This window comes from Peromyscus californicus, unplaced genomic scaffold (genome assembly GCF_007827085.1).
Source record: "Peromyscus californicus insignis strain IS unplaced genomic scaffold, ASM782708v3 Scaffold_2__1_contigs__length_46816999, whole genome shotgun sequence".
NCBI classification, from domain to species: Eukaryota; Metazoa; Chordata; class Mammalia; order Rodentia; family Cricetidae; genus Peromyscus; species Peromyscus californicus.
This window is the reverse complement of record NW_026294540.1, coordinates 28,013,816-28,029,502: the sequence shown is the minus strand read 5'-3', so window position 1 is coordinate 28,029,502 and position 15,687 is coordinate 28,013,816. Positions and strand designations below refer to the sequence as shown.

General features: G+C 49.5%; 1 protein-coding gene across 1 annotated transcript; it reads left to right on the top strand.

Annotated features, from left to right (window-relative positions):
* Positions 1 to 4,313: 4,313 nt before the first annotated feature.
* Positions 4,314 to 7,606, top strand: Mospd3 (motile sperm domain containing 3). The gene is made up of 5 exons (XM_052754776.1): positions 4,314 to 4,786; positions 5,003 to 5,078; positions 5,212 to 5,441; positions 7,055 to 7,219; positions 7,327 to 7,606. Exons 1-5 carry the CDS (start codon positions 4,582 to 4,584, stop codon positions 7,356 to 7,358), a joined length of 708 nt encoding a protein of 235 aa, XP_052610736.1. The 5' UTR covers positions 4,314 to 4,581; the 3' UTR covers positions 7,359 to 7,606.
* Positions 7,607 to 15,687: the final 8,081 nt, after the last annotated feature.

The window sequence follows — 15,687 nt, the reverse complement described above, 5'->3', positions numbered from 1 at the left end:
GCCGTTAGGCCTGATGCTCTGAATTCAACCCGTAGACCTTGTATGGTGGAAAGAGAGAATGAACCTCAACAAGTTGTCCTCTGCCTTCTACATATGCACTATGTGATGGGTGTCATGGCACATATGTCCGCACAAACAGACATACATGCACCAAAAATAAAAATGTGTTACTTAAAAATAAGTAATAAAGGGGCTGGAGAGATGGCTCAGAGGTTAAAAGCACTGGTTGCTCTTCCAGAGATCCTGAGTTCCATTCCTGGCACCCACATGGTGGCTCACAACCATCTGTAATGAGATCTGGTGCCCTCTTCTGGCCTGCAGGGAGACATGCTGTATACATAATAAATACATAAATCTTAAAAAAAAAAAAAAAAAAAAAGCGAACAAGTTAGAAGAATAAGTTGGATATGGCCACTCCATTGCTCCAGATGCTGAGAACTGGGCCACTGAGATGGCTTGCTGCCAAGCCTGATGACCCGAGTTCTCCCTTCAGGCTCACACGGTGGAAGGAGAGAGCCCACCCCTGGAAGTTGTCCTTTGTTTCTACAAATGCACTGTTACACACACACACACACACACACACACACACACACACACACACACACACACACACACACACAAATAAACAGGGCCGGAGAGATGGCTCAGCTGTTAAGAGCACTGGCTGTTCTTCCAGAGGACCCGGGTTCAATGCCCAGCACCCACATGGCAGCTCACAACTGCCTGTAACTCCAGTTCCAGAGCTTCTGACACCCTCATACAGACACCAATGCACATAAAAATAAGTGATTAATAAATGAACTGATGTACTTTTTAAAATTCTGAGGATGGTTCTCAAAATAGAGACCAATTTCACTGTGGGTCTTGCTCTCGATACTCTACAGCTTCCCTCCTCCCTCATCGCTTACTGTTACCTCCGGTGCCTCACTGTCCCGTGTCCCCGTCCCCCCTCCCCATTCATTCCTCTTCCCTTTTATTATTGTTTAAACAGGATCTCACTATCTTGCCTAGCATGACCTTCAACTTACTGTGTAGCCCTGGCTGGCCCTGAATTTGCAATCCTTAGTTTCTGGAGTATTGGAATGGCAGGTGAGTGCTACTACACCAGCTCTCCTAGTTCATGTCTCTCTCTCTTTTCTGTGTGTGTATGAACATGTGTTTAGAGGCCAAACGACAGCCTTGGGTGTCATCTTCAAAAACAACATCCACCTCTTGTTTCTTTTGATATTGTAACTTAAAAAAGTGTGTGTATGTGTGTGTGTATGTGTGCTCAAAGAGGCCAGAAGAGGGTGTTGGATCCCCTGGAGCTGGAGTTACAAGTGGCTGAGAGCTGACTAACATAGATGCTAGGAACTTGTGTCCTTTAAAAAGCAACAAGCAGCCGGGCGGTTGTGGTGCATGCCTTTAATCCCAGCACTAGGGAGGCAGAGCCAGGCAGACCTCTGTGAGTTCGAGGCCAGCCTGGTCTACAGAGCAAGATCCAGGACAGGCACCAAAACTACACAGAGAAACCCTGTCTCGAAAAACTAAAAACACAAAACAAACAAACAAACAAACAAAAAACCCACCTCTGAACCATCCCTTCCAGCTCCACCTCACCTTCCCCTTCACCAGTTTTGAAACAGACCTCCTGTGGAACTATAAGAATGCACTGCTATGCTCCACATTTTTGCTTCAGGATTACCACTCAGGCCTTTGTGCTTGCAAACCACCCCCCACTTCTAGGACAGTTCAGCTTCGGGGTTTTGCTGTTTCCCTCCATCTGGAATTCTTTCCCATAGATACATTTTGGATTCCTTCCTAAGTCTAGTCAGGTCTCTGCTCAAAGTTCATCTAATTCATTCCTTTGTCCTTGCCAAATGGCAGATTAAGTACTGAAAATACACTAGAAAACAAATGTCCCTGCATTTGGAGAGGACATTCTCTGGAGGAGAGATTTAACAAAATACGATGTCAAGTATCGAGAATGTGCTAGGAAGAAGCAAGACAAAGCCAAGTGGTGCTGGCACATGCCTCTAATCCCAGCACTTGGGAGGCAGAGGCAGAGTGATTCCAGGATGGCCAGGGTTACACTGAGAAATCCTGTCTTGGAAAAACAAAACAAAACAAAACAAAACAAAAAGCAAGGCAACAGCCAGGTGTGGTTGTAATTCCAGGTACCCTGAAGACAGAAACAGGACTGCAAGTTCAAGGTCAGTCTAGGCAAGATAGTTCTAGTCTCAGAATAAAAATTTTAAAAGGACTAAGGATGTAGCTTGTGGTTGAGCATTTGTCTAGCAAGGGTAAGACTCTGGGTTCAATCCTCAGGACCACAAAAAATAAACAAAACAAAGCGAAAGCATGATAAAAGGAAAACAAGGTTTTCAGGAAATGCTTTCCCCATAAAAACAATTTAGATTTAATTTTTTGTACTTATTTTGCACACGCACACACATGTACATATATGCACACAGTTTAGCTCATGTAGAGGCTGCTTCTCTCCTCCTACCGTGAGAGTCCTAAAGATCCAGCCCAGGCCTTTAGGCTCACAGAAACTCCTTTGCTGGGTGAGCCATCTTGCCAGGCCAGTGCTGTTGGTTTTGTTTTTATTTTGTCTTGAGATCGGGTCTCACTATGCAGCCCTGGCTGCCCTCAAACTCACAGAGATCCACCTGCCTCCACCTGGATCCAGAGTGCTTGGATTTGAAGTGTGTCCTATCATGTTAGCACCTGGCCCTAATGTTTGTGTTTTTTGAGACAAGACTTCACGATGTAGCCTTGGCTGGCCTGGAACTCCCTATGTGTAATAGACCAGGGTAGCTTCAAACTTCCGGCAATCCACCTCACCTGCCTTTAGTACTTGGGACTACAGGAATGAGCCTGACTTCTTTTGGTTGTTTTCTTTTTCTCTTTGTTGTTTCTCCCTGCCCCCATCATCATATTAATTACAGATAATTAGTTTTATAGAAATAAAGTGATCTCATCATGGCATTTTTATACATGTGTATAATGAATTTCGACTACATTCACTACCACTATGTCCGTTGATCCCTGTTCCTGTGGATTCCCTTCCCCTTCCCAGGTATTTCTGATTTCTTGGTGGTTCTTATTTTGGTGTTTTGGTGAACCAGTAAGTTTTATTGCGGTTGCTTCTAGGAGCACAGGCAACTTAATAGTGGTTATCCCAAGGAAGAAAATGTCTCTCCTTTCCCAGCAACCATTAGCCACCTAGAGGAGCTGGGCCTCATAAGACCTTCTTTAAAACTCTTTTTTAGGGCTCGAGAGATGACTGAGAGGTTAAGAGCATTAACTGCTCTTACATAAGTCCTAAGTTCAATTCCCAGCAACCACGCGGAGGCTCACAACCATCAACAATTGAGATCTGGTGCCCTCTTCTGGCGTGCAGGCAAACATGCAGCCAGAACACTATATGCATAATAAATTTAAAAAAAAATCTAAAAAGGAACTTTAGATTTGTTCATGTACATCTAGTGTTTTGTCTGCATGTATATGAACCACGTACCGGTAGAGGTCACAGGAGGGCGTCCGATCCCATGAAACTGGAGTTACATATGGTTATGAACCCTGTGAACGCTGGGACCGAACTCGGGTCCTTTTAACAGCTGAGTTAACCCTTCAGCACCCCTCCCCCCCTTTTTAAAGTGTAACCAAAGCTGGTTGAGACTCTTGCTTCATCCGGTTCTGTTATTGATTACTGACTATTAACCTTACGTCACTGTGCACACGTGTTTTCTCAGGCCCAAGTAGGAAGGAAAGAAAAGCGAAACGAAAAAAAGAAAAAGAAAAAGTCTAGTAGCGGCTGAGCTCAGAAAAGACACACTAGCTGGCAGCCCAGGAGCGCCTCTCCGAGTTTCTACCAGAGTTGGAACTCGGGACCCGTAAAACACTTATCCAGGATGCAGCCAATCATTAGCGCCGAGAGAGGCGTGTTTGGTCTTTGAAGACCACCAATCAGCGTACAGTTAGGCGGAAGCGAGACAGCATCAACCAATGAGAGAGGCCGTACGGCGGAAGTACCTCAAGGAACTTTCGGGAAGATGGCGACCTTAGCCCGGAGACAAGTTGACAGGAGGAAACTTTGACGACAAGGTGATTATCGTAGTACGAGCGGCCATTCAGAGGCGGAAGGCCGGAGACGGCACAGGCCGAGCTTAAGGGACGGGGTCAGAGACACAACCCGGTGACCTGGAGATCCGGAGGACTCAAGAGGACAGAGTCCGTCATGCGCGGGAACACCCGGAAGGGGCGGGGCTTACTGCACCATACCAGAAGACCCGGATTGGGAAGCGACTAGGCGGGCCAGCTTTTTAGCCGAGTGGGCGTGGCCATTGCAGTGCGGTTTGGAGGCGGGACCTCTAGGAACCTGGGGCCCAGCGGGACGGGGGAAAGGGTTTGGGAACCCGGGCCTGGGGCTGTAGGATCCACACCCGGCGGGGTACCGAGGCCGCGGTGACATCAGGCCAAGCTCTGCCGCGATCTCACCCTGTCCTCTTTTCGTCCCTCGCGCCACTAGCCCTAGACTCCAAGGCCCTCCAATCCTTCTGAGCTCTGCCCTCGGATGTCCGACCGCCCAGAGCCTGCATGCGCCGTGGGGCGCCCCAGGACCAGGAGCTGGTGGGTCCGGGGGCCCCTGGGCGGGGGCCCCGGGGCTCCGCTCCTTCCTCAGGCCCCGTTGTCCCGGTGCTCGTCTTTCCCCCGGATCTAGTATTCAGGGCGGACCAAAGGAGTGGACCCCGGCAGCTGCTGACCCTCTACAACCCCACGGGAACTGCGCTTCGCTTCCGAGGTGAAGAGATGGGCGCCTTGAGCGAGGGCTCTGGAGAGTGGTAGCAGGCTATGGAAGGATTATGTGGGCTGGAGGAATTAGTTAAGAGGCAAGGTGACCAGCTTTGGGTCTGAAAAAAATCATGTCCCTCTCTGGGGTGGCTGACAGAAAGGGGCTCTGGTGACCCACCGTGAGCAAAACTTGCCTAAGGTCTCTTTGTGTATCTTTATCCCACAGTTCTGTGTACAGCACCTGCCAAATACACGGTATTCGATGCAGAAGGATATGTGAAGCCACAGTCTTGCATTGACATGTGAGTGGGGAGGGCGGGAAAGCAGCCTTTGGCCTCCGACCTTTTCACCCGCTGGCTGCAGTCACTCTGGGAAGAGTTTCTGGGGAGGAGATCTGGTTGGTTGCTTCTCACTTACTTCCTCCCAATGGGTCAGTGTGATACGGCACGTGGCCCCCATCCCCAGCCACTATGATGTCCAGGACCGATTCCGAATTGAGCTATCTGAGGAGGGGGCTGAGGGACGTGTGGTTGGACGGAAAGACATCACCTCTGTTCTTCGGGCCCCAGCGTACCCCCTGGAGCTTCAGGGACATTCTGAGCCAACACCCAACCCAGGGCCTCCTGTGTGGACAGGACCAACCCCAGCCAGACACCTTCAGGAGAGTGAGTTGAAACGGATTCTTTGTGTGTGTGGTGTTGTGTATGTGTATTATGTGAGTATGTGCATGTGGGTTCTTGTGCGTGTGTGTGTGTGTGTGTGTGTGTGTGTGTGTGTGTGTGTGTGTGCATTTGTGGAGGCCAAAAGTTGATTTTCCTCAGTCTCTCTCCACCTTCATTTTTTGAGACAGAGTCTCTCCCTGAACCTAAAGCACATTCCTTTGGCTGGGCTAGATGGCCAGTTAACTTCAGAATACAGTATCTACCTGTCTCCACCACCCAGGTTTTCCAGTGGGTTCTGGGGATCTGAACTCCGGTCCTCATGCTTGCACTGTGGGCCCTTGACTGAGTTGTCCCTCCACAGTGCTTGTTTTTCTGCAGCACTGGGGGATTGCCTTGTCCCCACGGCATACCAAGCAAGCACTCTACTACTGAGCAGTATCCCCAGCCCTGCAGAAGGGACTCCTGAATTTTTTTTTTTTCCTGTAGGGAAAGAGGTAGCATTACCCTAGAAATGAACTAAATGGGGTTTGAAGAAGTCTCTGGATTCAGGGGTGTGTGTGTGTGTGTGTGTAGATGTTCCCGGTTGAGGTTTTCTGTCGGGTGAGAGAAGACTTTGCAATTGTCCTGGTGTCCACCTTCTAATCAGAGGGACAGGTTCCTCCTCAGCTCCAACTGTTATCAGGTGCCAGCTACGTTCAGTTCAGTAAGAAACCTGTACTGAGCAGTCTTGCTCTTGTGTGCTGGGTATGGGAGATATAGAGGTCCCTGCCTGTCAGCCCAGGACACTGAGAACACAGTAGAGAAGGCAGGAGGAGGGGGGCGGGGCACCAAAGGACAGAGAGTTTCTTGTGACTTCAGAACAGAAGCTCCAAGGAGGAGAGGATACTCCCAGGATACCCTTGGAGGGCAATAAAATGTAAACACAAAGGCCGGCGTGATGGCCCAAGCCTGGGATACCACCACTTCGGGGGCTACAAGGAAGGAAAGAGGATTTCAGGTTCCAAGCCAGCCTGGGCTATATAGTAAGGCTTTGAAAAACGGGGGTGAATGTGAGCGGGGAGTGTTGGGGAGATAGTTCAGTTGGTCAAGTGTTTGCCATGTAAGAACGAGGACCTGAGTTCAGTCCCCAGCACCCGTGACATGGCAGCATTGTGTTTGGAATTCCAGGTCTGAGGGGGCAGAGACAAGCAGATCCTTGGGGCTGGCTAATCAGTCAGCCAGTCTAACAGACAAGTCCATTCCATTGAGACAAGCTGGATGGTTCCTGAGGAACCACACTGGAGGCTGACTTCTGGCCTCTGTGCATAACACACGTGTGTATGTGTATCCACCCACTCACATCGATACACACTTAAGAAAGATAACCAAGGCTGGATATGGTGTTGCACACACCTGTAATCCTAGCACTTGGGAGGTAGAGGCAGGAGGATCAGAAGTTCAAGACCATCCTTGGCTACCTAATGAGTCTGAGGCCGTCCTGGACGACATACATGTGACTCCCTGTCTCAGAATAAATAAACAGTATATGAATAAACCCCAAAGTGGTTGCGTCTCCCTTGTTCATCCTGATCCCCGGCAGACGTTGGGCCGCCAGCGCTCTTGTCCCTCTTTTGCAGATGCCCCCCAGCAGCTGGCCACCAGCTCCTTCCTGCTCTTCCTGCTGACAGGCGTCATCTCTGTGACCTTCCTGCTGCTGCCGCTGCAGGATGAGCTGGGCAGCCAGCTGCCGCAAGTCCTGCACGTGTCCCTGGGACAGAAGCTGGTGGCCGCTTACGTCTTAGGTGAGCACAGAAGGGGAGCCCCTGGGCCTACTTCCAGAGAAGGACAGAGGAGGAGGACTCCTGCGTGGACTCTCCCTCTCTCTCTCTCTCTCTTTTCTCACCCTCAGGCCTCCTCACCATGGTGTTCCTCCGGACCTGAGCTCTCAGCTGAAGCCGCCCCGCCCACCCTCGTCTTCGAAGGCAGGGACCTGAGGCAGCCACTGTGATGTTTGCATCCTGCCCCTTCTCCCTCTTTCTGCCCTTCCATCAGTTACCATCCTGCCCCTTCTCTCTCTTTTCTGCCCCTCCATCAGTTACCATCCTGCCCCCGGCACCGAACACCCAGGGATTTATACTCATTTTCCAAGTTGAATAAAATAAGTTTTAAAAATCAAAATGTGAAATGTAGGATGCTTGTCCCTGGCTTCTCACCCCTTATTTATGTATTTTTTTAAATGCGTGTGTGTGTGTGTGTGTGTGTGTGTGTGTGTGTGTGTGTGCTTGGCGCGTGTGTGCAACCCCCACCCCCTGCACCTGTGCACGAGGCCAGAGGTCTCTACCTCAGGTGTCTTCAAGTGTGCGCATAGGCAAGCACAGAGATCAAAAGACAGCTTTCAGAGTTGGTTCTCTCTTCTACCGTGTGGATTCCAGGCATTGAACTCAGGTCATCAGAATTGGTGGCAAGTGCTGTTACCCAAAAGCTAATTTTTTTGCCAGCCCCTATACCTTATTTTTTTGAGGCAAGGGCTCTCCCTGAACCTAGAGCTCAGTGGTTTGCTAGGTTCCCTGACCAGTGAGCTCCAGGGTCTCCACACACACACACACACACCCCACCCCCCACACACCCCCGCACCGAGGTTACACACTCATGAACCTGCGCTGTTAGCTATGAACTTGACAGGCTTTAGCATCACCTGGGAGGTGGTCTGCTGGGCGTCAGGGGGATTCTCCTGATCAGGTAAATTGGGGTGGGAATCTGCGCCCTGTAAGTGGGCTGCAAGATTGCATGGGTTTTGTCTTGGAATGAATAAATGGGGGAGAGAGGGAACTGAGCACCGCATTCGTCACACCCTCTGACAACAGAGGTGGTGTGGCCAGCTGACTTCAAGCTGCTCTCACTTCCCGACCATGATGGACCCTCCGTGAACTGTGAGCGAAAACAAACCCAGTCTTCTTCCTTCAGTGGCTTTTGTTGGGGTGCGTTGTCACAGCAGCAGGAAAGAAGCTCAGACAGCATGGGTGCTGGGGATCCGAACTCAGGTCCTCCTGCTTGCATGGCAGACCCAGGGGTGACTGACCCTTCTCCCCGGCCCTCCCTCCCCTTCTCCCCGGCCCTCCCTCCCCTTCTCCCCGGCCCTCCCTCCCCTTCTCCCCGGCCCTCCCTACCCTTCTCCCCGGCCTTCCCTATGCTTCTTTTTAAAACCATTTTTTTTTAAATTTTGTTTTTTTGACACAGGGTTTCTCTGTGCAGCTTTGGCTGTCCTGGAACTTGTTCTGTAGACCAGGCTGGCCTCTGCCTCCCAAGTGCGAGGATTAAAGGTGTGCACCCCTACTGCCCATAAAATCATTTTTAATTTTTTAAAAAATAATTTATTATTTATTTATTATTTTATGAACATTGGTGTTTTGCCCACATGTATGTCTGTGTGAGGGTGTCAGATCTCCTGAAACAGAAATTACATAAGGTTGTGTGTTGCCATGTGGGTGCTGAGAATTGAACTCAGGTCCTCTGGAAGAGCAGTCAGTGCTCTTAACCGCTGAGCCATCTCTCCAGCCCCATTTTTAATTTTTCACTAAGGATTTCTTCCTATGTGTATGAATGTTTTTGCTTGCGTGTATGTATATGTACTACATACGTGCCTAGCACCTTGCAGAGGTCAGAGAGGATGTCAGATTCCCTGGAACTGGAAGTACAGAAGGTTGAGAACTATCATGTAGGTGCTGGGAACCAAACCTGGGTCCTCTGGAAGAGTAACCAGTGCTCTTAACCAACCACTGAGCCACTGGCCTCTGTGCCACCATCCCACCCCTTCTCCTGATACCCAGACAGCCTCTTGTTCTTCCCACGCCCATTCCCAGGGATCCAGGGGAAGTTAAAGGCCAGCTTGGGCAAATTAGTAAGATCATGTCTCAAAATAAAAAGCAAAATGAAGCCGGGCAGTGGTGGCGCACGCCTTTAATCCCAGCACTCGGGAGGCAGAGCCAGGCGGATCTTTGTGAGTTCGAGGCCAACCTGGGCTACCAAGTGAGTTCCAGGACAGGTACCAAAACTACACAGAGAAACTCTGTCTCGAAAAACCCAGAAAAAAAAAAAAAAAAAAAGCAAAATGAGGGCTCGGCCCAGTGTGGTAGCACAGGCAGGGGCAGGTAGAGCTTTGTGAATTTGGGGCCAGCCTGGTCTACATAGTTTCAGACCAGTCAAGGCTACTTAGTGAGACCTGGTCTCAAAAAATCCACAGACAAAGCAACAGAAACAAAAAGAGGCTTAGACTATGGCTCAACAGTAGGGCACTTGTCTAGTGTGGGTGAGTCCCTAGGTTCAGTTCCCGTTATGGAAGAAAAAAGACCCCCCCCCAACACACACACACACACACACACACACACACACACACACACACACACACACACACACACACACATCTTTAGAACAGGGCTGTGGCTCAGAAGTTGGGCACTTTTCAGCATGCCTGAGACCTTGGATTCCAATCCAAGCACCACAAAGGATTGAAAAAAAAAAATTCCCTTTGCTCATACAATAGAGATTTGCCCCTCAGCCAGTATATCTCGCCTTCCAGGAAACATCTAATTGAGTCTGCTATAATCTTAGTTGTCAACTTGACTATATCTAAAATCAGCCAAAACACAAGAACCGGGGCCTATCTGTGGGGTTTTTTTGATTGGCTCATTTGAGACCAGAAGGCCCAACCTTCCGGTGGCAGCCCACAGAAAAGGACACGGAAGAAGGAAGCTTGCCCTCACTCTCATCCGCAAGTTCCTCTATCCTGCTGCTGAGGCGTTCCTTCCCTGGTCTTAGGACCTACATCTTCAGGATTCCACAGTAGACTGAGGACCAGCAGCTCTCTAGGAGTCCTCCAGGCCTCCAGCACCAGATTGGGAGTGCTGAGACACCCCGTGTTGGGGATCTGAATGACTACCAGATCCTCGGTCTTTCCATCATGAGGCAGCCATTGTTGGACTAACCCAGACCACAGCCTGTAAGCAACCCTACTAAGTTCTCCCGATTTTTTGTATAGATAAGCATTCTGTCAAGTCTGTTCTTTTAGAGAACTCTTTTAGAGAACACTATATAGCCCAATTTTAAGCAGACAGAGCCCCTTTGCAAGGTCATACACATGCTGGCCACCTCCAGGATACTCTGCTGACTTTGTGACTCCCCCAGCTCAGGTTGGTCTTGAACTTTCCACCCTCCTTTCTTATCCCTTTGAGTAGGCTCTTGAAGCCTATGTTGTTGTCTATTTTGGTTTTGTTTGTTTGTTTGTTTGAGACAGGGTCTCTCTGTGTAGCTTTGGAGCCTATCCTGGAACTTACTTTGTAGCCCAGGTTGGCCTCACTCACAAAGATCCGCCTGCCCCTGCCTCCCGAGTGCTGGGACTAAAGGCGTGCGCCACCACTGCCCGGCGAGTTGTCATTGTTTTTAACATTTATTTATTTGGGGGGAAGGGGTTGGCACATGCACGCCATGGCCTTCAAGTGAAGGTCAGAGGACAATTTGTTGGACTCCAATCTCTGCTTCTACCAGGTGAGTTCCAGAGATTAAACGCGGGTCGTCAGGCGTGGTAGCAAGCACCTTTATTCACTGAGCCATCATTGACAGCCCCAGTCCTGTTTTGTTTGTTTATTACGTTTTGTTTTGTGACAGAATCCCATGTAGCCCAGGCTAGCCTCCACTGAGGGCAATCTTGAATCCCTAATCCTGCCTCTACCTCCTGAGTGTTAGGATTAGAAACAAGTATCACCACACCCCCCATTTCTGCGGCGCTAGGGATGAAACAGGATTCTGTGTATTCTGGACAACGGCACTGCATGTTCAGCTGTCTTCATTGTTTTTAGGCTCTTTTTTTTTTTTTTTTTTTGCTTAATTAAAAAATTTCATATGGGCCGGGCGGTGGTGGCACACGCCTTTAATCCCAGTACTCGGGAGGCAGAGGCAGGCGGATCTCTGTGAGTTCGAGGCCAGCCTGGTCTACAGAGCGAGATCCAGGAAAGGCACAAAGCTACACAGAGAAACCCTGTCTCGAAAAACAAAAAAAAAAAAAAAAAAAAAAAAATTTCATATGTATTGAGTTAGTTCAAGTGTATGTATGTGTACCATGTGCAAGCAGACACCCACACAAGCCAGAAGATCATGTCAGATCTCCTGGAACTGGAGTCACAGGTGGTTGTGACCGGGGTGCTAGGAACCGAACCCCACTCCTCTGTAAGAACCGTGATAGCTCTTCACTGCGGAACTGTCTCTCCAGCCCTGTGTGGGCGCTTCTTCATGACCTCAGCTCCCATGCATCAGAACCCTAAGGCCCCCGCCGAGATAGGCAGAAAGGAACTGGCCTGACATGCCCACACTCTAACTGTGCCATAGAAACTAAGACACAGCCAGAGAACAGGGTCTTCAGAAGGCAGCATCTGCTCTGCCCACCCTCCTTCAGATGCAGGGAGGTGGTGGAGAAGGGAGAGCTGGGGACACTGGACAGACGGTGGATTGGCAGCCCAGAGTCAGCAAGATAACACAAGACAGACCCAGTCTGTTATGTTGATGAATGTTATCAGTTTCCCCAGCTGGGCTGTGGGGGCTTTGGGACGGTCACACTACCCGGGCAATGTGTGTGTGTGTGTGTGTGTGTGTGTGTGTGTGTGTGTGTGTGTGTGTGCGTGTGCGTGTGCGTGTGTGTGTGTGTGTGTGTGTGTGTCAGAGAGCAACTAGCAGGAGCTGGTTCTCTCCTCCCACGTGGAGCCCATGGGTTGAACTCCGGTCCTCAAGCTTGGCAACAAATGCCTCCACCCACTGAGCCATCTTGCTGGCTCCTCCATCTTATCTTTGAGACAGAGTCTCTCCATTTTATCTGGAGCTTGCTGATTTGGCTAGGCTGGCTGGCCAGCAAGCCTAGAGATCCTCTATTCTCCACCTCTCCAGTGATGGGATTACAGGCATATGCCATTAAAAACAGGGTTTTTGTTTGTTTGTTTTATTTGGGTACTGGGTATCAAGGTCAGGCCTTCACACTTGCACGTGAGCACTTACTGTCTGAGCCATCTCCCTGGCCCCCCTGCCCTAAGATTCTTGTTTCTCCCGTGTCCCCAAGATGCTCTGGGGATGGCCTCATAGAATACATAAAATGAGTCCAAAGTCTGTGCCCAGGAGTTGGAGGTGGGGAGCTCTCGCAATCCGCTCTTTCCAAGTTCCATGTGCGGTTGCTCACCATTTACCCTGTGCCAGCTTTAGACACGCCCCCAAGATGAGGTGAGAGTCTCCACAGTGAGGATGTTTGCAGTGTCTGCTGGGAAAATCCCTGGTAACAGTGAGGTCAGGAAGGCTTCTGTTTGATGTTCTATTTTACTTTGTTATTTGTTTGTTTGGTTGGTTTGTTTTGTTTTTTCCAGACAGAGTTTCTCTGTGTAACCCTGGCTGTCCTGGAACTCACCCTGTAGCCCAGGCTGGTCTCAGAGATTCATCTGCCTCTGCCTCCCGAGTGCTGGGATTAAAAGTGTCGCCACCACACCCGGCGATGGAGCTTTCTTTTCTTTAATTTTGTTTTCTTTTGGGGCCAGAGAGATGGCTTAGTGGTTAAGAGCACTTGGTGCTCTTGCAGAGGACAAAGGTCTGGTTCCCAGGATCCACATGGTGGCTCAGAACCATCTGCAACTATAGTTCCAGGGGATCTGTCATCCTTTTCTGGCATCCCTGGGCACCACACATGTACCGAGTGAGCATACATGCGTGCGCTCATACAAATAAAATAAAGACAAATAAATCTACTAAAAATGAATAAGTAGCATAAAGAGTCCATTCTGCTTGACAAGTGCTACCATGGTTGGTGGGTTCATCACTTTAACTTAACTTTAAAGGCCCTGTACCTAACGTTCTCTGTAACCCTAGTGCTCAGGAGGATGAGCCAGTAGGATCTTGAGTTCAAGGCCAGCTTGTGCTACACAGTGAGCTCTGGTCTTCAAAAGAAGAAGCCAGGTGATGATGGCACACACCTTTATTTAATCCCCATAGTCAGGAGACAAGAAATAGGCAGATCCCTGAGTTCGAGGCCAGCCTGGTCTACTGAGCGAGTTTCAGCACAGCCAGGGCTATGCAGAGAAACCCTGTCTCAAAAAAACCCAAAAAGACCAAACCAAACCAAACCAAACAAAACAAAAACAAAAACAGGGGCTGGAGAGATGGCTCAGTGACTAAGAGCACTGACTACTCTTCCAAAGGACCTGGGTTCAATTCCCCCCAGCACATGGCAGCTAACAACTGTCTGTAACTCCAAGAGCTGACATCCTCACACAGACATGCAGGCAAACACCGATACACATAAAATAAAAATAAATAACTTAAAAAAACATTAAGTCCTTAAAAAAAATACCCTAACAACAACAGCAAAGCCCTATCTATTTCCACAGCCACATTCTGAAGTGCTGGGAGGCGAAGCTTCAACACAAGGCCTTGGGAATGGGAGGACACGATTCAGACCTTTAATCTCAGCCAGGCACGGCAGCGCATGCTCTTGATCCCAGTATTTGAGCAGAGGCAGGAGACTCTAAAGTTCAGGGTCACCCCTTGGAGAGTCCCATGCAGTCTGAACTACATGAGACTCGGCCTCCGAAACAAAGAGGAGGCAGAGGAGGATGAAGTGGAAGGAAGGGGGGGAGGAGGGGGAAGACACCTCAAGTCCCAACTGCCAAGTCCATTCTGCCTATTACATGACATTTGTTGACACACTACAACGTGGACATCTCTGTGAATACCACTTTCTGTCTATACAAGCAACTGGGCAAAGGGCAGGAGGGCTGGGAAACCCCACTGGAAAATGCGCTGTCGAGGAAGAGAACAGTTGAGATTTCTGACCCCAATTCAGGCCCAAGGTCCTGAGAACCTAGCAAGTCAGTCTCGGTGGGAGAGGGGAAAGGCAGAGAGAAGGGAGTTTCATCCTGAAATTCAAAACCTGGGACATCTCAAGCTATAGATGAAGAGCTCTCTGCTTCGCAGTGCCCGAGGAGCTGGGTGAGACTTCCCAAACTATGATGGGGGCAGGAAAAGAATAAGGAGATGCCAGTGGTGTTTACACCCCTGCCCAGCAAGTAAAAGCCAGGTTGCAGCTCCGAAGCCATGCTTAAAAAGGAAAGAACTGGGGGGTGGGGGCATGCTGGAGAGACGACTCAGAGGTGAAGAGCACTGGCTGTTCTTCCAGAGGTCCTGAGTTCTATTCCCAGCAACCATATGGTGACTCACAACTATCTACAATGAGATCTGGTGCCCTCTTCTGGCCTGCAGGCTGAACACTCACTGTATACATAATAAATAAACAAATGTAAAAAGAAAGAAAGAAAGGAAGGAAGGAAGGAAGGAAGGAAGGAAGGAAGGAAGGAAGGAAGGAAGGAAGGAAGAAAGAAAGAAAGAACTGGGCCAAGGAGATGGTCCAGCGGGTCAAGACACCTGGCACCAAGCCTAGGTACCTGACCCCCCATCCCAGAGCCCCACAGGATGGAAGAGAGAACTGCCTCCTCCAAGTTATCCTCTGACCTCCACACATGGGCTGTGGCATATATGTGCACACGAGAAATAAAGATACAATAAGAATTTTAATGCAAAGAGATAGAACTACCATCGTTTAAAATCTCCTAACCTATAGCTCACATTTAAGGTCTCCATCCTCACTGGACAAAGATCGGCCATTGGGGAATCCCAGAGGAAATGTCCTAGACAGGATCAACCTAAGAGGTGTGTGACCAGCACAGTCTTACAGGGGCCCACGCTGTGTGTGGGGGCATGTTCATGTGTGTGTGAGTGCATGTGTGTGCACATGCATGTGGGAGCCAGAGGCCAACCTTGGGTATTGTTCCTCAGCAGCTGTCCACTTTACTTTCCATTAATTTTTTTTTTTTTTTTTTTTTTTGGTTTTTCGAGACAGGGTTTCTCTGTGTAGCTTTGCGCCTTTCCTGGAACTCACTTGGTAGTCCAGGCTGGCCTCGAACTCACAGAGATCCGCCTGGCTCTGCCTCCCGAGTGCTGGGATTAAAGGCGTGCGCCACCACCGCCCGGCTCATTAATTTTTTTTTACATTGATTTGCTGTGTGTGTATACACTTGCTTACCCATGAGCATGCTCGTGGAGGGGGTCAGAGGACAACTTTGGAGTTAGCGCCTCCCACCATGGAACCGGATCATCAGGCTTGGCGGCATGTGCTCCCACATGCTGAGACATCATCTCACTGGCCTCCACCTTGCTTTCCTCTTTTTTTTTTTTTTTTTTTTTTTTTTTT